General features: G+C 41.9%; 1 protein-coding gene across 1 annotated transcript in view; it reads right to left on the bottom strand.

Moving 5' to 3' along the window:
• The window catches only part of MYT1 (myelin transcription factor 1), a 197,682-nt gene that overhangs the window by 62,480 nt on the left and 111,993 nt on the right, over positions 1-23,209 (bottom strand). Inside the window, exons 5-9 of the mRNA XM_069072685.1 lie at positions 15,621-15,868; positions 12,911-13,774; positions 9,841-9,975; positions 8,783-8,873; positions 4,080-4,193 (exon numbers count right to left, since the gene is read on the bottom strand). Of these exons, the coding sequence (XP_068928786.1) occupies positions 4,080-4,193; positions 8,783-8,873; positions 9,841-9,975; positions 12,911-13,774; positions 15,621-15,868 (1,452 nt within the window). The remainder of the gene's footprint in view (positions 1-4,079; positions 4,194-8,782; positions 8,874-9,840; positions 9,976-12,910; positions 13,775-15,620; positions 15,869-23,209) is intronic.

Here is a 23,209-nt window from a genome sequence, read left to right as displayed (position 1 = left end):
CCTCCTAATATAGGTAGTACTAAACAAAAAAATTTAGTGGATGTTAACTTGTTTCTTGCATTTACAGCATAATTTAGAGTTTGGAAATCAGCTCAGATGATTAAGAGTTAAGTCAGAAATCCAGGTCGTGAACAAACTTAATGGCACTTTGTTCTAGGTTTTGACCTTTAGGAGCTAATGGACACCTGTGTAGAGGAATCAACCCATGTGCTCTGAGAAACTTTCAGATAGATGTTTCACAGGGCCCAGCCAGAGGCTGCTTCTTTTCTTTTTTTAAAAAAAATATATATATATTATTCCCCACCCCCAATTATGTTAAATTTTTTAACATTTGTTTTTTTTTTAAGTTTTGATTACAAATTCTATCCTTCCCTCCTTCCCTGAGATGGTAAGCAAGGAGATACAGGTTATACATGTGCAGTCGTGTAAATCATGGCCTACTTTTCTTTGAGAACAGTCTTAGAACTATACATTAGAAATGTTAGCCACAGGAGGACTTGATCTCACTTCCTGTTTCCTTTTCCCCTTCATTCAGGCCCTTAACCAATTATAATGCTCAGAGATTCCAGAGTGTAGGTCTGAGAGTACAGAAAAGAGACAGAACCTTGTTTCACCATCAATCACTTCCTTAGAACTCCTGAGAAGGGAAGAAATCTGAAATCTGGCGAAACATCCTGGAAGCACATTAGGGATGGGATTTTCCTATGAAGGGAAAAGCTGGGAAGCCAACCTATGATGTTGCATCCCACCCCAGGGTGATCTGATGTTGCAGGCAGAAGCTCTCACAATGGTAGCCCAGAGAGCTAGTGAGATGCACCTTGGGGTGCTGACCTAACCATCTCCAATTGATGGTCCTCCTAAGTCCTTGGTCAGCTGTAATGAATTATCAAATATTCAAATGAATCTATGATCTCATTGATTTGGAAATTCCCTCCAATGATGCAGATTATAATCCATTCATGCCTGCCCACCCTGTGTGATACTTGTTCATGTCTCTCAAAAACTTGCTATCACAAGGGTTCTACCCTATATGCTAGAGGCCTTTCTCGATTTTTCCTAACATTATGAGGATACCAATGGAGCATTGTGGTTGTCTTCGTGTCATCCCTTGCCCTCATCACATGACCAGCCTATCTTCTCTTCCCATCATGCATTTCCCTTCAATAAATCTCCTTATATAAGAAAATAGAAGTTTAAGTTCTGTGCATAATCTTTTTTCTTTCTTTTCTTAGGATGGACACTGGTTGACCACCCAAAGAATTCATTTAGAACAGTTTTTGATGCTATACATAAGAAATAATATGGATGGGAGTGATTGAACACCTTTCCTTTCGAAGTTTTTCCTAAGACTTACAATTACCAGGCCAACATAAGAAATAGCAAAGAAAAAGGAAGCAAAATCATTCCCAGTCAGTTTATAAAAAAAAGAAAGAAAGAAAAAGAAAAGAAAGGATCCCTCTGGCTTGGCTAATGCATCAGCAATGATTCCTATGCATTTTTCAGTGGAATGTATTCCACAGAGATGTCTTTAGATTTGCCATAACTCGCTTGGCCCAGGGCTGTAGCATTACGCAGTGCTACAGAAGTATGTTATCGTCCTGTGTGTGCTCCCTTCAATGAACAATTCAATGCAACTCGAATAAATTAACAGAAGCAGAAACAGCTACTGTCAAAATCAGACTGGACCCCAGAGGCAATTTAATGTAATGTGTACCAGAACAAGAACCCCCTCCTCAGAATATGTAATCTGTGGTCATCTGACCTCTGCTTGAAGACCTATTATGCCCTGGGGTATCTCCTTTCACTTTTTTGGAGAGCCCACATTGTTTAGAAGTTGTTTTTTTTTCTTTATGTCAAGCCTATACCTGTCTCTGTGCCCTTTCTACCCACTGCTCTCAGTTCTGTCTTTTGGGTCAAGCAAATCTACCCCTTGTCCACATGAGAGTCTTTCAAATTATTTATAGGAAACTATCATGGATCTTGGTGTGCTTTCTCTTCTAGTTCAATACCCCTAGTTTCTCTAACTGAAATCCACATGGCATCAACTCAGGGTTGATCATCCTGGCTGGCTCCTCCTGGCTGTTCTCTGTCTTATCAATGTTTTTTTCTAAAATACGGCACCCAGAATAGAACACTATATTTCCACATGCAGTTTTATCAGGACAGAATACAGTTATCACCTCCTTTTTTGCTTCTATATACACCTCTTAAGGTGGCCTAAGATATCATTAGCTTTTTCTGGCTACTTTATTTACCTGTTGACTCATACTGAACTTTAAATCCATTAATCTTCACCTGTTTCCAACAAACTTCCCTTTAGCCATATCTCTTTCATCTTATACTTGTGAAATTGATTTTTTAAAAATGTTTGTAAAATTTTTACATTTATCCTCATTAAATTTTATCATATTAGATTTGCTAAGTTCACTGAGATATTTACAGATACTAAATGTCATCTTTAATGTTGGTCACCAGAGGATCATTGGATCATAGATTTTGTGCTGGAAGAAGGGAGGTCAGAGAGTCCAAACTCCTCATTTTACAGATGAAAAAACTGAGACTTTGCTAGGTTAAATGATTTGACTACCATCATATAACAAGTAAATGTTGAACAGGATTTGAACCCACATCTTCCTGACTCTAAGTAAAATACCTTGTGTCACATGCAAAATTGATAAATCTAGGATCTTTTCCAATTCACTGATTAAAAAAAAAAATTTAACAGGGGTGGCCAGGTAGCACAGCGAGTAAGCGCACCAGTCCCAGAGTCGGAATGACCTGGGATTGAATACGGGCTCAGACACTTAGCACCCACTCAGAAACACCTGGCCGTATAACCTTGAGCAAGTTACTTAACCCTAATGGCTTAGGGGCGGCCAGGTGGTGCAGTGAGTAAGAACACCGGCCCCAGAGTAGGGATGACCTGGGATCGAATCTGGGCTCAGATACTTAGCACCACACCCAGAAATAACTGGCCGTGTAACCTTGAGCAAGTTACTTAACCCCAATTACTTTTAAAAATATATATATTTAACAGCACAAGGTCAACCACAGAAAGAGTACTCTAGGAAAAATCTCCTTATCAGTTGACACTGAACTAGTCTTCAGGTCCAGTTATCCAACTGATTTTGAATCTATCACTGGTTCATAGCTGTCCTTGTTCACAAGGATGACATGAGAAACTTTGTCAAATACTTAGTTAAGATCTAGAGAAAACAGCATTTCCCCAAATCTAACAAGACCAGCTCTTGATAAAACCATGCTGGACTCTTTCTTGATCACTGCTTCCTTTTCTAGACATTCACTAACCATCCTTTTAATAATTCATTTAAAACTTTTGTCTAAAATTGCAGTCATGTTTAATGGCCTATAGTCTGAAGACTACTTTTTTTTGTTTTGAATATTAGAATATTTGCTCTTCTCTAGATGTGTAGCACTTCTGATCTCCCCAATCTTTCAAATATCACTGACAGGCTCAGCAATCACAGGCACAACTTCTTTCATTTCCCTGAGCCTACAGTCTTTATCTCATCAAGGACAGCTAGGTTCTCTCTCTCTCATTATTTCCCTGATTATATTGGATTTCAACTCCATATTAGCTCTTTTTGACCTGCCCTTTCTAGTCCAAAGAGCTTTCTATGTCGTAGAGGAAACAGAAGCAAAACAGCTGGGCAGCTTTGCCTTTTCTCATTAGTTATTTTTATCCCATTCACCCAAGCAACAGTCTTATTTATCCCTTCTTTGATTCTCCTTTTCCCATAGTTTAAGAATTCATTTGGATCTAATGTACATTAAGCACCTAAAATGTGCAGGTCCCAGTGCTTAGCACTGGAGACACAAAGATGGAAAATGACATGGTCTCTGCTCTCGAAGAGCTTACAATCTTGAATTATCAATGAACTATCTACCCATCTTGGAATGACTTAAAGATGCAAAAACAGGACTCATCACTAAAGCAACAGAGCCATAGAATGTGAGCATGTCATCAAGGGATATGGAGGGAGAGCCCTCTGAGTCCCAATTAATAAGGGTGGGTTCTTACTAATGATATTTGCTTCTGTCCTCTCTACTTCACTCACCTGAGAATCCGATCAGAATTTGAGCTACTCTTGGAAGGATCGCCCGCCTGCGGCTGTTGCTTCTCATGAGATTTGGCTAATTTTTCAGCTGCAGCAATGGGACACCCAGACAAACTAAGGAAAAAAAACACAAGGAGGAAAAACTGAGCATAAGCAACAGGGAGACATCTCCCTTGGCTCAGGATTTGCACTGAATGTGTCTTCGTCTTATTGTTGCCATCTCACCCCCCCAAACATGAGCACTCACAGAGCTCCACAGGTGTGATGGAATGGGGCCACTGGAAAGGACAATGAAGAAACATCTGGAAGAAATTCTAAGCAGGGAAGGGCATTCTGCCTAATCACTCTTCTATTTCCTTAATTGATTCATTGTCCTCCCACTCTCTAAGGGTGGGTGTCCCCAAAGGCTCTATCCTAGATTCCACTCTTCATAGGTTATCTCATCCATTTTGGGGGTTCAACTATCACCTCTGTTCAAAAGACTCACAAATTTCTTTATCTAGCACTAATTTTCTCCAAGTCCACTACTGAATTTTGCTAGGTCTGATAAACATCTAAACCTAAATATCCTCCTAGCACCTCAAACTCAACATATCTGCAAACAAACACATCATCTCCCTCCCAGAATGCTCTCTTCCTCTCATCTCCTCCTTTCCTATTGATGGCACCATCATCCATAGAAGAGAATTAAAGGAGTTGGAACAAGAGTTAGTTCTTTAGGTAAAATATGGATAATTATACCTGAAGTTCCTACCTCAGAGAGTTGTGAGGATCAAATGAATTAATTTATGTGAAGCATTTAGTAAACCTTAATGTGCTACATGGTTATCAGCTTTTATTGCTATTATGTGCCCCAAAGCAACCAAAAAAAAACCCATCAAATCATAATTCTAGAGCTAGAAGAGAGGCCATCTAGTTCCTCCCCCCCTTTTTTTTTTGCTTTTTGGAGGGGGGAAGGCAGGGCAGTTGGGGTTAAGTGACTTGCCCAAGGTCATATGGCTAGTAGGTGTTAAGTGTCTGAGTCCACATTTGAACTCAGGTCCTCCTGACTCCAGGATCGGTGCTCTATTCACTGTGCCACCTAGCCACCCCCCTACCCTTATTTTCTTTCTTTATTTTTATTCTGCACTTAACAAGTACAAATAGAACAAACATTTCCATATGCAAAGTAGATCAGAAAAAGAACTTTGTACAATGTGAATCTATCATATACAACTTGCTTTTCTTTTTAGATATGCAATACATTCTTCATGTTTTAAAGCTGTTCTGCTTTCTGTGATTCTTTGTGACCCTTCAGTTAAAAGCTGAGGAAGATGAGGCCCAGGAAGGTTAAGTGACTTGCCAGGAGTAAGCATACAGAGGTAGTAGGCATTAGAGACAGGAGTTGATGTTTCCACCATTATTTTTTGGGAACCATGGTCATGTCATCTGACAATGTTCATGAGCATAAAGGTCACTTAACCTCCCTGGGTCTTAGGTTGTTTTCTTATCTGTAAAATGAGGGGATTGGGTTAGATTTTTAAGGTCCCCTTTCATTTCTAAATCTATGAAACTCTGAATATATGAACCTAGGTTAGAAACTTTAGGGTTTCTTGAGGGACTTTTCCCTCTTTCTCATTGGTCATATCTGATGCTGCTTATCTGGTTTGAGACCCTAAACATCTGGCTCCAATCCACCTTTCCAGAAACCAAGGCATATTGATTCTACTAACATGAACATTTTTTGCATTCATCCCCTTTGGATCACCATCTCTAATGTGGACTATTATCCCAGATTCCTAAGTGGTTTCCCTACATCCAGTTCTTATCTTCCTCAACCCATCCTGTGAAAATAATCCTCCTAATGTACAGGCTGCTCTCCTGTTAAAAAAATCTTCAGTGGCTCTTTATTGTCTATGAAATAAAATATTAAATCCTTGACCTGGCATTCAAGGCCTTCTTCATTTGCTCTCAACCTACCTTTCTAGCTTTATTCCACGTCTCCTTCATGCACTTTCTATTCCAGACAAACTGGAATGCTAGTTAGTTCCTTCCCCAAAACCATTCATCCTCCCTAGCTTCTGTGTATATCACCACCTACCAAAGTCCTTCTCCTCGGGTACCACCTTCACCATGAAGTCTGCCTCAATCACCCTCCTAAAAGCTTTCTCTTCTTCCTCCAATTTTCTTAGAACATTTCATAAGAATCTCTTAAAATTTTATCACACTCTACCTTTAATTATAATTGTCTTTCTCAACATCATGTCCACCCTAGGGATAGACCAAGGCTATTGACTCCTTGAAGACAGAAACTATTTTTCATCTTTATATCCCCAGTGTTGAGCATAGGGCTTTGCACACAGTAGGTGATTATTTGTTTAATTGAATTTGTTGCTGAAATCCCAATCTTGCCCATTGCGGTCTTCAAAAAACATTCTTTGGAGTTACTATTCTTGTCACCCTCTGAGAAAGGGTAGCACCACAGGCTGCTACCACCTGCCCCATACAATGTATGCTCCCAGAAAATACCAAGTCAGCAATGGAATTTCATTGTAATTAGAGTATTTTTCTCAAACAATGGAAGGGAAAGGGAAATCTTTTTTGTGGGCCAGGAGGCCAACGTTGCATTCTACATTTCCCTGAACCTACAGTCTTTATCTCATCAAGGACAGCTAGGTTCTCTCTCTCATTATTTCCCTGATTATATTGGATTTCAACTCCACATTAGCTCTTTTTGATCTGCCCTTTCTAGTCCAAAGAGCTTTCTATGTTGTAGAGGAAACAGAAGCAAAACAGCTGGGCAGCTTTGCCTTTTCTCATTGGTTATTTTTATCCCATTCACCCAAGCAACAGTCTTATTTATCCCTTTTTTTGATTCTCCTTTTCCCATAGTTTAAGAATTCATTTTGATCTATTGTACATTAAGCACCTAAAATGTGCAGGTCCCAGTGCTTAGCACTGGAGACACAAAGATGGAAAATGACATGGTTTGCTCTCTTTGGGTATAGAGTTGGTTTAGCTGGGTGGCTCTACTTTCCCAAGAGCTTTAAGAACTCTTTGAAAAGAACACCCTCATTCTTGTTGCCTGGGTCTGACCCAAAACTGAGCCAAGATGGCAAGCCTGGTAGCTTATTGGGTCTAAAAAAGACCTTTGAGATCATTTAACCCAACCTCCTCATTTAACTGAGGAGGAAACTGAGACCCAGAGAGGGTGAATGACTTGCCTAGTCAGTTGTGGCAAAACCATGGAATGAACCCAGGCCCTCTGACTCCAAACCCAGGGCTACACAATGATGGTGACTTATCACAGCCTAAATATCCAGGAAAGGGAGAATGGATCATAGAAGGTGCTTCTCTAAATCCATTTTCTAAATGAGCTAGCTAGTGAGATTAGACAATCACCATCTGTTACTGTCCAGCCAGGGGCTCATTATTGACTCCACCAAGGCAGATTTCTTCCTGCCTTCCCTACTGCTCATCTTCTATGATGGCTCTGTGTGTGTGTGTGTGTGTGTGTGTGTGTGTGTGTGTATAACTTATCTTTACACAATACCATTAGCCCTGGGCTCATCAATAGCCAGAAGGGAAGAAAGACATTGTGGCCTGACTGTCAAAAGATCTGAGACTTGGTTTGGTTTTACCATGGTCACCCAGTATAACCTTTTATTAAGACACCTAACCTTGTAAAGGGTCTTAGTTGGTCCACAAATTAAAGTGATAGGGGACTCTATGAAAGCTTCTGGATAATGGACATTGGGTAATATGAAAACAGAGAGAGAGAGATGTTTGCACTTTTCAACATCAACAGAGTACAAAATAAAGTATTTTAATTTCCTAATTCTGGCTTGGAGAAGTTATAATGTAATTACAACAAGTTTTTAATTTAACCTTATCCAGTTTGTTAGGCTGAAGGATTTCTCAGTAACACTACTAGACTATAAGTATTCCATGAACAAAGTTGCCATGTCTTAACTAAATTCTATCTCCACCATAATCTAGCACAGTGCTCTATACACAGTAGGTGCTTGATACATGTTTATTCCATGAATGAATGAATGAATGAGTGAGTGAGTGAGTGAATGAATGTTCAAAATAAAGTCTGACTGGTCCAGGTACAAATATTCACATGTCATTCATTGAGCATGATCAATGATAATACAAGGAATTAATTAATGCACTTCAGTGAGAGTTATGGAGGTATATTCAATCAACTTTAAGTAATCTTCATCATGGGGGACAGGCCTGGAATAGATCATTGAAATCCACATATGACCCAAATTTCAACCTCTTTTTACCTGGACTTCTCACAAAGAAAATAATTGACTAATTTGAGTTTTTCCCTTAGTTTCTTTGTTATTCCTCAACTGAGAGGAAAGGGATATTCAGTTTCTGTCTTGAAAAAATTTTTCTGGCCCCAAATTTCCATCTGTCTTCTGATATCAGTATTGGCCATCCCACATTATCCCTTTTCTGTCTTGTCCTCTTTATTCTCCCTTCCCACCTTGTATCTGCCTAGGTTCCCTCAGAATCATTGGCAAGCAGGAAAACCAGGCTTGTAGGGCATGGAAATTTTTAAAATGTTGGGTTTTCCCAAAGCCCCAGGGACTGACTCTTTCAGGCTATGGGCCAGTAGGTTATTGTTGCATTAGACACAGTTGTTAGCAGTTTGAGGCCCCCTGAGTTGGTTGGTGGCTCCACCCTCCTATCAGCTTCGTGACAAGTACCTTCGGTGTGTGTTCCGGTTGCTGTTTACGTGACCTTGCCCTGTACAGCCAGGAGTGGGGCATTTCAACACATTCTCATGCATGGCCAAGACTGTAGGAGAGACAGGAATGGGGAGAAGGGAAGAAGTGAGGCAGAGTTGAAAAAAAGAGACAGGTAATCAAATCATTCTACAAACCACATTCTAGGACTTGAGCAAACAGAAGCATTCCTTTAGGAAAAGTAAGAGCTGTAGCCATTCACTCTTAAATCAGAACTAGGATCTAGGTCAAGTATCAAGTATGGAGGGAGTTGATGTGTGTGTGTTGTGTGTGGGGGGTGTGTGGTGTGTACAAAAAATAGAGAGAGTGAGTGGGCCATCTCCTACTTCTTTTGAATTCTGCCTTTCTATGGCAGAGAAGAACAAGTGCCTGGCATTATTGCCTTTAATCCTTCAGATGGGCTTTGGTTTCCATCTAATTATAATCTGTCTCCTGCAGAGATAACCTTAAACCTGAAGAAAATAATTTGCTTTCCAGGACTTTCCTTTTGCATGTTTTGAATTCAAGCTACTCTGAAGGTGACTATTCTCATCTCCCCAGCACCTTGTCCCCCAAACCCAGTTCTTGTAGTTCTGTGTTTATTATAAGCCTGCAATCTTTGGCATGATAAATAAGGCCAGTTTGGCCATTATCCCATTATCCCACACACCAATGGTGAATGTTATTTATGCTCCAAGAGTATTCTATTTCAGGCTCAGGGAGAGATCGACCATAGCCTATCTTCTAGAGCACTGTCCACATGTACCCACTGGCTGTCTGCAGACACATCTGACACAATGTAATTGTGAGTTCAATGACTGGTTACGGGGGATGTTTTATGTAGGCAGTTCCTGTGTCACTGGATCTGGAGTCTATGGCTAATTGAAGGAACTGGGCAGGTGTCTGATAGCCCAAGGCACCATGAGACCTGGCCTGAAGTGAACTACTGGCCCTGTTGAATGACGGCAATGCATTGAGAGTTTTGAGGTTTGGACAAACGTCATGGGCCAATGTGAACAGTGACTATGAAGGGTACTCACTCTCTGGAGGAATCCTGTCCTTGTGGGGACAGCCAGACAGACTCCGATGATGAGGGTACAATCCTGTGACATGACCAGTCCCATCACAACCTGGAGTGGGGCATTTGATCTCACGCTTTTCAGCTCTTGAAGCATCTAGGAAGGAATACAAGGGGAGAAGACTGACTTAGGAGTCATGGACAAATGCTCCAGGCAGAGGAATAATAAGAAAGGGAAGGTTATAATGCTTAGCACCAGTTTGCTGTTCAGAGAAGGAGGAGTTGAGGGATGAGGGCATGGAAGGTGGAACAGGGATTTCCTGAGACTGAACCCAGTGTGACTTGGGAAAGCCATTTCTTCTCAACACCAACCATTTGGATAGAAATTGAAAATGTCAGTTAATGATCTAAATATTTCTAGCCAAAGGGCTGAATAAAATCAGAAAACAGTTGAGCTGGGACCTTGGACATCAGTTAATTTAACCCCTTTATTTGACAGATGGAGAAATTAAGGCCCAAAGAGTGGGGCTGACAGGTTCTAAGTCACTCATCTAGTGATTAAAAGAACCAAGATTAGAATTCAGGTCTCCTGACTTTGTACAGGGTGCTTGGTGTCTTTTAGACAAAAGTATGTGAATAGTTGGGGCAGCTAGCTGGTACAGTAGATAGAGTGCTGAGCCTGAAGTTTGGAAGAGTCATCTTCCTGTGTTCAAATCAGGCCTCAGACACTTACTAACTATGTGACCCTGGGTAAGTCACTTAACCCTGTTTGCCTTAGTTCCTCATCTGTAAAATAAGCTGGAGAAAAAAATGGCAAATTGTTCCAGTATCTTTGCCAAGAAAATTCTAAATGGGGTCATGAAGAGTCAGACACAACTTGAGAACAATATGGATAGTTGGTTGGGTTTTCTTTTTAAATTTTTTGGTCAGCTTGGTGCAGAAACAAATGGCTTTAAGTTTCATATGGAGTTATTAAACTTGCTTTTTTCTATACAATAATAACTGAAGGTTAATCTGAAACATGAAAGGTCACAAAGGAAGACTCAAAACAGTTCAGAAATATGTCCCCAGCAAAATAGGGAAAAACAGATAAACTTGGTAAATAATGTTCCCAATATAAACCCATCTGATCTGGGATGGCACTGGGGCAGACAAGTCTGCCTGGGAACCAGATCAACTCCCCTGTCAACAGACAGGTCAATATGGGAGGTGGGGAGAGCATAGTAGCTAAGCTGGTAGATCTTTAGCATGGTGCTGTAGGAAGCATGTTGATCTAGAGTCTGAAGATCTGGGTTCAAATCCTGATTTGTCACTTCCTACATGTATGACTTCAGGCCACTCACTTTATATCTAGGACCCCAATTTTCTCATCTGCAAAATGAAGGGTAGGACTAGAGCATCTGGTTCCTTTCCAGTTCTTCTAAGAACCTATGAGATAAACTAAGGAAGCCATATACTTCTTGGAAGGAAAATAGGAATTCATTATCTGAGGTCACAGAGACCTGGAAAAATAAAGCTTGACTGATCTAAGCTGGATGGTCTCTAGACTCTTCCTAAATGATGACTTAGGCCAGAATCAGTTTCCTAAAGATCGTTTTAGCCCTATATCCCTGCATTTCTTTACATTATGAAATATTTTTTTTCACAGTCAAACTGAGATACATGAAAAAGGGTCTTTCCTTTCCCTCAATCTGTGCCTCTTAAAGTACTTGGAATACTCTCATCCCACTCTTCTACATCCTCTGGCCAAATGATCAGTCAGGGGAAGTACTAAGCACATATTCTCTTCACTGAAGGTCTTCAAGCAAAGACTAGATCATCAGTTGTTAGGGATGTCCTTGAGAAATAGTATTGTTCCAAGTAAGGGCTGGATTAGGTAATGTCTGAGGAATCTTCAGACTCTCTAAGTCTGGGACCCTGAAATTTTCAAAGCCATTTATATCAGCCATTTGGATAGAATCTGTAAAAAATAAAAGCAATTATCTAAACCTTTTTTACTAGTTGGATAACATTTCAAAACACTAGAGGCATTTGGGAGGAGTGTGGGCCCTCAGGTGAGAATATACAAAATTTCCTTAGCTCACTGCTAACATTTGGTTTACATAGCACTTGACATTGTTTTCTCATTTAGTCCTTGGAGATTCTATCTCTGCCTAGCCGTCCACCTTCTTCCCATCAACTGATACCCGAAGAATCTGTAATAGTTCTCATCAACAACTGACTGCATGTCAGCCCTGATGCCTCCTCGAGGACAGAACCAAGCTGCCTTTATCCTTCACTTCGACAGTAGCTTTATTTTTGACTGGATTCTTGGTAGATCTTCCCACCTTCCTCCTTTCTGTCACTCACTATGGGCTGCTACCCACCCAATATCAGAGGAAAAACCCCATCTTTAAAGCAGCTGAGATTGCATTTCATGGGGTCAGCTGTGTGTGGGTAGTAAGATTCACATTCGTGTGTGTGTTAAGTGTCTGAGGCTGGAACGGAACTCGGGTCCTCCTGACTCTGGGGCAGCACTTTACTCACTGCGCCACCCAGCCGCCCCCAAAGATTCACGTTCTTTTACATTTAAAATCCTACTTGTAGGAAAGGAAGGGGCCTGGCTTAAGAGCAGGGGGACTGAGTTAGGAAAGCAGCCTAGAGATTGGGTTGGCACTTGGCTAACCTAGAAAGTAGCCTCATCTAGGGATAAGGTAGATAAAGCCTGGAAAAGCTTTGCTGGGCAGGGAGCTGGGACAGGACCCATATAGGAAGAGAGCAAGGTATGAGGGTGGGGAGAAGGGGCGAGGTCAGCAGTGGGGAGTGGGAGTGAGGGTAGGGAAGAGGAGGGAGCACAACTCCTGGAGGCAACAGCTGTGCCTGGGGACATGGTGCCCTGGGAAACTGCTCCGGAGGTGACTGAAATGGGAAGCAGAGGAAGTGAGGGTGGGTAAGAGGTGTACCTAGCACATAGTAGGGGTTTAATGAATTTTTGATTGATTCCTAGGAGTGGGGGGCGGCTGCTTTGGCAGAAGCCTGGATCGAGGCCAGCTCGCCAGCAGAGTTAGGCCGCCCGAGGCGGGAGGGACCCAGTGGGGCATGACCAGCCTTACCTTTGCTGTAGTAATTTTTCCGGACGGTGTCCAGGGGCCGGTTTTGCTTCCCGTCCGCTGGGAGCGGTTTCCCGGCTTCTGCGGGCAGCCGGCCGGGCTCTCGGACTACCCTCACTTGCTCCGCCTTTAGCGCGATGGCCTGCTCCAGGAGGCCCAGGTTTCCCCGGGTCATCATGTCGTACATGTCGGACTCGTCGGTCACCGCGGACTTCTGGGAGTGTGCGTCATCGTCCTTGTCGCCATCAGAGCGCACTTCGACGATGACCGAGTATTCAGGCTGAGGGCTGAGCTGGCGGGGGCAGTGAGGCTTTGGGGGATCCTGGGAGGCATGGCGGACTTCTTCGCAGACCACTTCAGGGGGCTTCTCTTCCTCCTCCTCGTCCTCTTCCTCCTCTTCTTCCTCCTCCTCCTCGTCCTCGTCCTCGTCCTCCTCCTCCTCGTCCTCTTCCTCGTCGTCTTCTTCTTCTTCGGTGGCCCTGGCCCCAGTCTGGGCTTTGCGGGAGTCCTGATTGGCCAGGCCTTCGCGGGGCTCTAGACACAGCTCTCCTCCCCTCTCGCCTGTGACCTCAATGACCTCCTCGGCATCTTCTGTCTGGATGAAGATTTCCTTGTCTCCCTCTTCCGCGGACACCCCCTCACCTGCCCCCTCCTGAACCAGGTGGACGATGTTGGCTCCGGGCTTTGCAGTTTGCCCTTGACTCTCAGGCAGCTGGCCCTCAATAGCGAGGGTTTCTTCTGCAATTTGGCCCAAGTTTAAGAGAGAAGTGGCAATAATTTCCTGATAGCTGCTGTAATTGGCCTTGGAGGGGCCAGTTGGACCACTGGATGCATTGGGTCTGTAGTGGGACTTGGTCGGGCTCCTTCCTGCACAAAGAAGAGACTGTGGATATGAATGCTTCCCCTTCCTTTCCAGGATATGTGGGACTTGATCTGATAGTAGCCAAAGTATCACAGATGGTTAGCACTCTGTACTCTTCTTGTTTTCATTTGCATTTATTTATTGGTTACACTTGCATTATCTTTCCCTGAATTCCAGACACCCCCATCTCATTAAAGAGAAGAAAGGCAGTTTGTGTTAATGACTTCTACTTTGTTTTTGTTTTCTTTTTTGGAGGGGGGAAAGGCAGGGCAATTGGGGTTAAGTGACTTGCCCAAGGTCACAAGGCTAGGAAGTGTTAAGTGTCTGAGGTCACATTTGAATTCAGGACCTCCTGACTCCAGGGCTTGTGCTCTATTCACAGTGCCACCTAGCTGCCCCTGTTAATGACTTCTAAATCAGGAAGACCTGGGTTTGAGTCTTGCCTGTGGGGCTCCTGGCAACTCTAGGTAAAACTATAGATTGTAGACAAGGTGCCTCAGTTTTGGCAAAATAAGTTTCTCACCAGGAGACCCCTAACCAAATCAAGTCACAAGTTGAGTAACCAGAAAAAAAAAAAACCCAAATATTTTTTAAAAATATGGTAGACACCTTTTACTAGAAAAGGGGTGGGTGGGGCATTTTGAAAGAATGAAAGAGAGAAGACAAATAGTTCCAGTATTATATTGGTAAGGAAGGTTCTGTAGGACAGAAGGGGCCCTCTGGAGGATTTATGAAAGACCTGAATAAGAAATAGGCACAGGAAATGCTTGGTAGGGCTTGGTAGGACTGTGATCTGTACTAGTAATGAGGACATTCCTACTAGTAAAATCTCCACTCCATTAAAGTACCAAAGTTGATAGTATTTATCTTTATATCTCTTCCCTCCTGAGCAGCCACCCCCAGCAGAGGGCCTCTGAAGGTACTTGGTGTTTAATGCACATTTATTGAATGTTGAATGAATAAATGGTAATTATGCAAACTAACAGAAAAGCCTGCAGAGTTTTCAGAAACAACCAGCCCCTAAATGCCATTTCATTATAAAATTTCCACCCCACTCCTCCCCTACAACCTTCCAATATCATTCTCTTCTTCCCCTTAACCTCCCAAATTTTCTCCGGCAGCAAAGACATTTCTTATTCCTGTACCCTTTACTCAGAGACCAAGGAAAAATTTCACTAAAAGAGTACAGGAAAGCCTCTCTTTTATCTAATTTCTTTTAAATCCAGGTTCATTTCTTTTAGGTCAGGGCTCATGAAAGCTAATGTTAAAAATGAAACCAAAAATGCCATGTTAGAACAATTCTTTCTCATAATAAGTCATTAAGAATGTACTTTAACCTGTCATGGCTAAATCAAATGTTTGTAAATTGACTCATTTTAAATGCATTAGGGGAGTACATTTTTTTACAAAGGGACTTGCAGTGAATCCTTTACTGGTTAAGTTACCTCTGTAATTTATGTTTCGTAATATGTCGTTTTTCACATCAGTCTTTCTTAATGCTGAGCTCAGGCCATCAGGGCATTTACAAAGGAGAGGCTCAGGCAACCCTGAAGGCCTCATACCACCGCAGGTGTCTGTCCCACGTCAATTATTTGACCCTTTCTGGGGGAGCCTCCCAGCATTCCTAAGGACAAGAAACCTCTTGTTTTCAGAGGGGCTGTGTGTGCTCTTGGTTAGGGAGACTGAGCCAAAGTAGTATCCATCCCCCCTCAAACATGGAACTCCCTTGACATCCTCTCCCCCCACCCCAAACCAGGACTCACAGGGACTCTAATTCTTCTGCAGCTACACTAAATGCCCTTTGTTCAAAATGTGCAAAAGCAAACTTTCTAATCAGAGTTGACAAAGCACCTTCAGCTGGCTCCGGGCTATGAATCTCCTCCTGTTCGATGGGTTCAGGCTCTTCCTCTTCCAAAGTTCCTTCCGATTCATCAGAGACAGAATCCTCCTTCACCTCTGTCTCCTCACTGCCATCACTATCTACATTGTAGCCTTCATCAAGAGCCAGCTTCAGAGGATGAGATTTCCTCTTGGACACCAGGTGCTCTGCCTCCGTGTCTTGAAGCTTTCTTTTCTTCGCTAGAGGACAGCTTTGTAAACTGGAAGAAAAAAGGACTCAGTTCAGCATGAGGCACAAGGAAGTCTACAGAAAGATGGGACCTAGGGAGGTCAACACATCCATTTTCCTTCCCAGATTGTAACCGCCAAATCATGCAGATGAGAATTTTTGTTTTGTTTTTAATACCTCCAAGGTTGAGGGAAGAGGACTAGTCATATGAACCCCTTCAACCACTCTTTCTAGAGTTTAACCATTCTCACAATCAGAACAACCCTTTCCTAAATCTCACCTCTAATATGACATTGCAAAACCATTTCCTTATTCTATCCTCATGTTAGGTCAGGGTGATTGTCATGAATACGGTTAAGACAAATTTCTCTCTTTTTATTCTTCCCTTTGCTTCCCTTCTCTCCTCCAATTGTTCAACACTGGGCAAGTCACTTAACCTCTGTCTGCCTCAGTTTTCTCATCCGTAAAATGGGGATAATAATGCTACCTACTTTTTAGGGTTGTTGTGAGGATAATACTTGTAAAGTATTTCGTAAACCTAAAAATACCATATATATAATATATATTTATATATATGCTAGCCAATATGTTGTGTCCATTGTTTGTACTTTTCTTAACTTAGTAACTTTAATAATAAATCTCACAAAAATGATGATTAGAATATAAACTCTTTGATGGCAACAGTTTTTCATTTTTATCTTATTCCTAGCACTTTCAAGACATAGTACCTGGCACATATTAGTTACTTAATAAATTCTTGTTGAATAAAGAATGGATAAATGAGTGAATGATGTCACGATCATCTGAAAAATCATCACAAAATGAGCTTCATTCTAAGTTGTGGAGAGAAAATTCAATCGAGTCTATGCTTCTCAAAAATGCAGAAAATGAGAGAAGTGCCATGGTACTGAAGTAGGATTAATGTCGCAAAAGGACAGCTGTCCCCCCCCAATATAATATTACTGATAATTGATATTTGTGAGGGACTTTTGTAGAGCTGTACCTTAACCCTCTTGAACCCCTGAACAGCCCTATCAGGTAAGGTCCACACAAATGAATGCCACCCTGTTCCACATACACATTAGAAAACTGAGGCTCAGGGAATTTAAGTGACTTGCCCCCTTTCACATAGCTAGTGTCGGAAGTAGGGCATGAACATGAAATCTCCTCCTTCTACTGGGCCATACTGCCTCCCCAATGGAAACCAAAGTTGAGTCCTTTAAACTACAGACCAATGAATCCACTGATGACACCTGGCAAAATTCTAGAATAGTAATTAATTGGATGCTTTATGGGTCCTTAGGAAAAGGTGATCACTACGAACCAGTATGAATTCATTAAGATACAGTTATACCACATCCACTTCCCCGTTTGGCAGGATCACTGGGATACCATAGACATGATGTACTTGAATTCCAGAAAGCATTTGACACAGTCTCTCATACAATATACTCATGGTCAAGATGGAAAGTTGTGTATTGGATGATGATAAAGTTAGGAGGAGTTGGACCTAGTTGAATGACTGGATCCAGAGAATTGTATTTAATAGATTAATGTCAGTTTCGAGGGGGCATCTCTGGTGGAGTGCTCCAGCAATCTGTCCCTGGTCCTACTCTGTTCTAAATTTTATGAGTGATTTGGATAATGGTATAGATGATAGTCATTATGTTTGCAGATCACATGAAACTAAGAAAAATAGACATTGCATGGCAGAAGTAGGATCCAGAAAGATCTCCACAGACTAGAACAAAGGGCCAACGCTAATAAGATGAAATCTAATAGGGATAAATGTTAAGTCCTGTTCCTGGATTTAAAAAAAAACAATTGTTCAAGTACAAGAGAGAAAAGATATAGCTAGGAAAAGTTAACATGAAGAACACTTGGAGATTTTAGTAGCCTAAAAGTGCAATGTGAGTTAATAATGTTATTTAGCATTTTTAAGCTATTGAAATCTTGGGCATCATTAACAGAAGCATAGTGTTCAGAAAAAGTTATAATCCTACAAACTCTGACCTGGTCAGACTGAGTGCTGCTACAATGGGAGCAGGGGAAGCAGCTGAGGCTTTCCCCAGGTGCCAACAATAGGGGGAGGGGGGCTCCTGTTTCCAGGAGATGTGAAGTTTTTCCCTTGGTGATCTGGAGGCTGTGGTCCCCATGCCTTGTGCATTGTGGTTCTCTACTATATCTTGCCTTTATATTGGTGTTGGCAGAGGTGGAAGAGAAGTAGGTATCTGGAGAGGGCAAAAGAGTGATGTTGAAGGTCGGTGAAGAAAGGTTGTAGGAATGGGCTCTCCCTGTGCCATTGCCCCCAGGAGACAATGGGCAGTGATGCAATGCCCTAAGGACCACATTCTTTCTGGGCATTGCTTTTTCCCCTGACCAGCTAGTACCTGGGAGTTCCTAGGATGGTGAACTATACTGTCTCCTTGGAAAGTAGCACTGATCAAGGGAAAACTGGATCTTTTCAACACAGTTCCCTGGGGTTACCCTAGGGCCCTTTCTTTCCAGCAGAAATGAGGTCCATAGAAACATAACCTCCTTCAGGAGCAGGCCAGGATCTATTTCTAAAGAAAGCAGATGATTAAATATTCTCCTCAGTGGGCAGTTCCCCTCTGGAGCAGCCTGATCCCTGTTTGTAGAAGGTCAGGAATCTGAGGGCTCTGCTCTCTCCTCATTGTGGGTGGGTAGAGGATATACTGGAGATTCTCTGTCAAATCACATGGTATTATTGCCTCTAGTGCTAGGTGTCACATTTTAAGAAAAACATTGGCAAGAACTTGAAGAGGTGGCAGCTAGGTGGCCTAGTGAATAGAGCACTGGCCCTGGAGTCAGGAGGACCCGAGTTCAAAGCTGGCCTCAGACACTTGACACACTAGCTGTGTGACCTTGGGCAAGTCACTTAAATCCAATTGCCTTGTCTTCCACCCTCAAAAAAAAAGATGCTTGTCTCCTAAAAAAAAAAGAACTTGAAGGAACTCCATGTCTGCTTCAGGGTAGTGTCATGGAAAGAGCCCTGGGCTGGTAGTTGGCAGACCTAGGTTTGAATCCTGGGCCCTGGATCTTATTAGCTAAGTGACCTTCCTTATCTGTAAAATGAGGACCAGACAACCTCTAAGGTTCTTTCCTTCCTTCTCAAAACCCTATGATTTTTTTTAAAATACTATCATGTCTAACTTTCTATGACCTATTTAAATTTGTGCAACGTTGATCAACCACAGACACCAGGAACTACAAAGTTACTTCTAGTGCAGATACTGTCGAAGGCTGGATTATTTTTTTAACCATTGAATGTATTTTGAAGCAAGTAGATCAAGGGACGTACCTTCGAAGCCTAAAACAGCTTAGTTAATTATCGAACTCAATTACAGATGTATCTCCTTCCTGACCCAGCAGGGAAGAAAAGGCATACCCAGATGAGAACCATCTAGCCTTTCCCCTTCTCTCTGCAAATCTTTCACTTCCCAGCAAAGGTGTCTTACCTTCTGTGCCTTGAATACTTCCCACGGATGTGCCCTGAACCATTGCATCCTGGTGTGGGGCAGCTTGAGGAGGAAACAAACAACAATATAAACTTGGGGGGTGACTTTGAGACTTGGTTTTAATTAGAATGAAGAAGAACCTGCATTTAAGGAACAACCCTCCACCCTCCAAAAATCTATATGGTGGAAAATAATTTTATTTAAATAGTTCTCATCCCTTTGCATTCCAACTAGGAAAGAAGGATAGAACGGATGCTTGCAGTTTGCTAAAAATTAATGAAATGACTCACCCCATTTAATTAAATGAATGGTTCATTATAGTTTTATGAGTATGCTTAATTAAAGATCTGTATGTGTAAGACCAAGTCTTTTAAAACCCGGCATCTACTGTATCTTGCTTCCCTTCTCCACGGATACATATTTACGGTTGCAGAAATAGACACGGCCACTTCTTTTTAAGTTGTTCATCACACAGAATTTTGCAGTGGTTTGTGAACCACATTTAAGATGCAGTCAATAGCAGTCACCCCCTTTTGATGTTGTCTGTGCCTCCTGTGAATATCTGCATTTTGTAGAGGGGCCTCCCTAAGGCACACAGGCCAGTAAAGTTTTCTACCATCATCACCCAGGACTCTGAAGATGTCATTCATCTGTAAAATGAGGGGTTGGGCCTAGATGGCCTCTGCATTCCCTTCCACTTCAAAATGATCCTATGAAATCAAGGGTGAGGAAAGCTTGCTTCACTCGGGAATTTCTGTCCTGTATATCCATCCCCTTCCCACTGGAAACTGTTGAGTACTGAATATAAAGTTTACTCAGGCTACTCAATCTCACACTAAGGCAGACCTAAAGAACGGAGTTTCTAAGTTTCAGGGACTGCCCAGATGCAGTAAGGCTTTGATAGCTGGTGGGCTCACAGGTGCAGGCTAAGCACTGGCCTCCTATGCTTCATTTGCAAACCAGAAAACAGCCAGTGGAAGAAAAAAGTGGGGATTGTGACTCGAGACTGAAGAGAAAAGTGGATGCTTTGAGCTAAGCCCGGGAAGCAAAGCTAACAAACGCCTCTTCTTTTAAGTTCTTTATCTCACTTCCTGGTTTCCAGGACCAGATGGAAGAGGCTAGTGAAGATGCTCTTGGGACAGCAGTGACTGGAGGCTTGGTTTCCCTATAGATTTGGCTTCCTGCAGCTGGAGCTGGGGGCTAAAGGCTTTATCCTGGCCATTAGTTGCCTGGACTTCCGCGTCCTACAGTTGTTAACTGAGTGGGACAAGAAAGTCTAGTCAGGGGTGGGGAGCCTGAGGCCTCAAGGCCACATGCCCTTTGAGTGGATTCAGTTCTTGGCCACACCTGAGGAACTAGAGGGCCACATGTGGCCTGGAGGCTGCAGGTTCCCCACCCCTGGCTAGGCTGAGAATCTGAGGTTTGTATTTATTGATGAAATCTACTCTCCTCTGACCCCCATCAAAGGGCAAACTGTGGTTGAGTCACTGCAGAAAGCTCTTCACCTTCTTTCTCACTGGAAATGTTTTGACATGGAGAAATTCAGCTTGTCCTGACATGATGCTTCTTCTTTTAGGTGTTGACTGCATGGGCCAGAAGTTATTCCCTAGCAGCCACACTCGATCAAGGTTTCCATTGTCAGGTAGTTCCAGGAAGCCCATTGGGAAGAATGAAGTCCCAACATTGGTACCTCAGGTTCTCTTAAGGCCAACAAAACTTATTCAAGAAGGTTGCCTGGACCTCACACAGCTCTGAAAAATAATGTATTGGACATTCAAGTCTAAAAGTGGCCAACACTCACACTTTTTCCATGTGAAGCATTTAAGTTTTATATGTTTGAGGGCAGGGGTGGGGAACGTGCAACCTAAAGGCCACATGTGGCCCTCTAGGTTCTTGGGTAAAGCTTTTTGCCTGAGTCCAAGTTTTATAGAACAAATCCTTTTATTAAAGGGATTTGTTCTGTAAAGTTTGGATTCAATCAAAGGGCTGCACTTGAGGACCTAGAGGGCCTTGAGGCTACAGGCTACCCACCGCTATTTTAGGGTTTAGGAAAGAAACAAGTATTTATTAAGCACCAGTGCCAGGTACTGTGTTAAACTGCTTTCTAAGAGACAAATATATTTCATTTGATCTGGAAACAGTGTTACCAGAACATCAACGAAATATACTCTATCTTAGCATGTGCCATTAAGAGTCAAGAATTTGGTGTTTAAAATTAAAGGTACACCTTGAGAAAATGAAGTATAATATAATTTGAAGCTAAAATATAATAGCCTTATAAAGAAGAGCATTATAACTGAGAGTCTTGTGAGTGGAGTGCATGTTAAATTTTCATTATGTATCTGTCTAATAGGTTTCTATTGTAGTGATCTGCTTCCTTTGTAATTTGTAGTCTTAAAGACTTTAAAAAACATAAATACCATCTTTAAACTATATATATGTATATATATATTACGTAACCCCAATTGCTTTGCCTTCCCCCCTCTAAAAATACCATATATATTATATATTTGTACATAATATATACATGCACATACATACACAGACATATATATATATATATACATATATGAAAGTTGATCCTCACAACAACTCCAGTAGGTAGATGCTATTATAATGCTCAATTTGCAGTTGGGGAAACTGAGAAACAAACAGACAGAGGTGAAGTGACCTGCCTTGGGTCACACAGTCAGTACCTATCTGAGGATGAATTTGAACTCAGGTCTTCCTCTCTCCTCTTCCTCTCTAGAACTCTAGACACTGCACTACCTAGTATTATACAATTACTCCTACTATTTAACCTGGACTTGCTGTGACTTCATTAGTACAGGGAATTCCTGATGAGGAAACTCTTTCCACAAATGTGGGTTTCCCCTTTCTTAGTAATTTATAATCTTAAAGAATTGCCTAAAATACTTTACGGTGAAGTGACTTGCCTAGGGTCACAAAGCTAGGATGTATTAGAGATGGAGACTTGAACCCAGATTTTCCTTACTTGTGAGCCACTCCTATATCCCCTGTATCAGTACTGTCAAACTCAAAAATAAAAGGGGGCCACTAAACCACACATAAGGATCACTGCAGGCTGCATATTGACTTAGAAAACCACATATTAACATTATCTATGTTATATTATATTTTGTTTTTTAAATATTTCCCAGTTACATTTTAATTTGGTTTGGGATGTGACTCAGGAGGGCTAGCAGTGCATTTGACATCCCTGCCCTATACCATTCTATCTCAATTCTACTGCAACTGCCAGTTGATACTTATATAACACTAGAGTTTACAAAGAATGTGCCTCACAGGTCTGGCTAAGCTCAGCTCTCAAATCTTGAGTTCCAATAGCACCAATAGAATTAAATAACAATAATTGACCTTGATATGATGCTTTAAAGTTTGCAAGACACTTTATAGCACATTATTTCAATTGAGTCAATAACTGATATTAATATCTGCTTTCTTTAAAGTTTGTTGTTGTTCCATCATTTTCAGCCATGTCCGACTCTTCATAACCCCATTTGGGGTTTTCTTGGCAAAGATACTGGAGTAGTTTGCCATTTCCTTCTCCAGATCATTTTACAGATGAGGAAACTAAGAAAAATAGAGTAAAGTGACTTGTCCAGGGTCACACAGGTAGTATCTGAGGCCAAATATAAACTCAGGAAGACTAGTCTTCCTGATTTCAGACCCAGCACTCTATGCATTGTAAAGCACTCGAACCATTTTCTCAAGTAAGCCTCATAACAATGCTGAGAGGTCTTGAGGTTCAGAGGTCAAGCAGCTTGCTGAAGGTCACACAGCTTTTTAAAAAGTGTCCAAGTCCAGACTTATTCAAGGCTTATCTGCCTTATCTGCCTTTCAGATTTACTTTTACCTAGCTTGTCAGGAAG

The sequence above is a fragment of the Petaurus breviceps genome, unplaced genomic scaffold, assembly GCF_028583685.1.
Source record: "Petaurus breviceps papuanus isolate PSGF00001 unplaced genomic scaffold, PetGlider_PUasm1.0 90847, whole genome shotgun sequence".
Taxonomy (NCBI): Eukaryota; Metazoa; Chordata; class Mammalia; order Diprotodontia; family Petauridae; genus Petaurus; species Petaurus breviceps.
The sequence above is the reverse complement of the archived record's forward strand: the minus strand, read 5'-3'. Positions and strand labels throughout refer to the sequence as shown.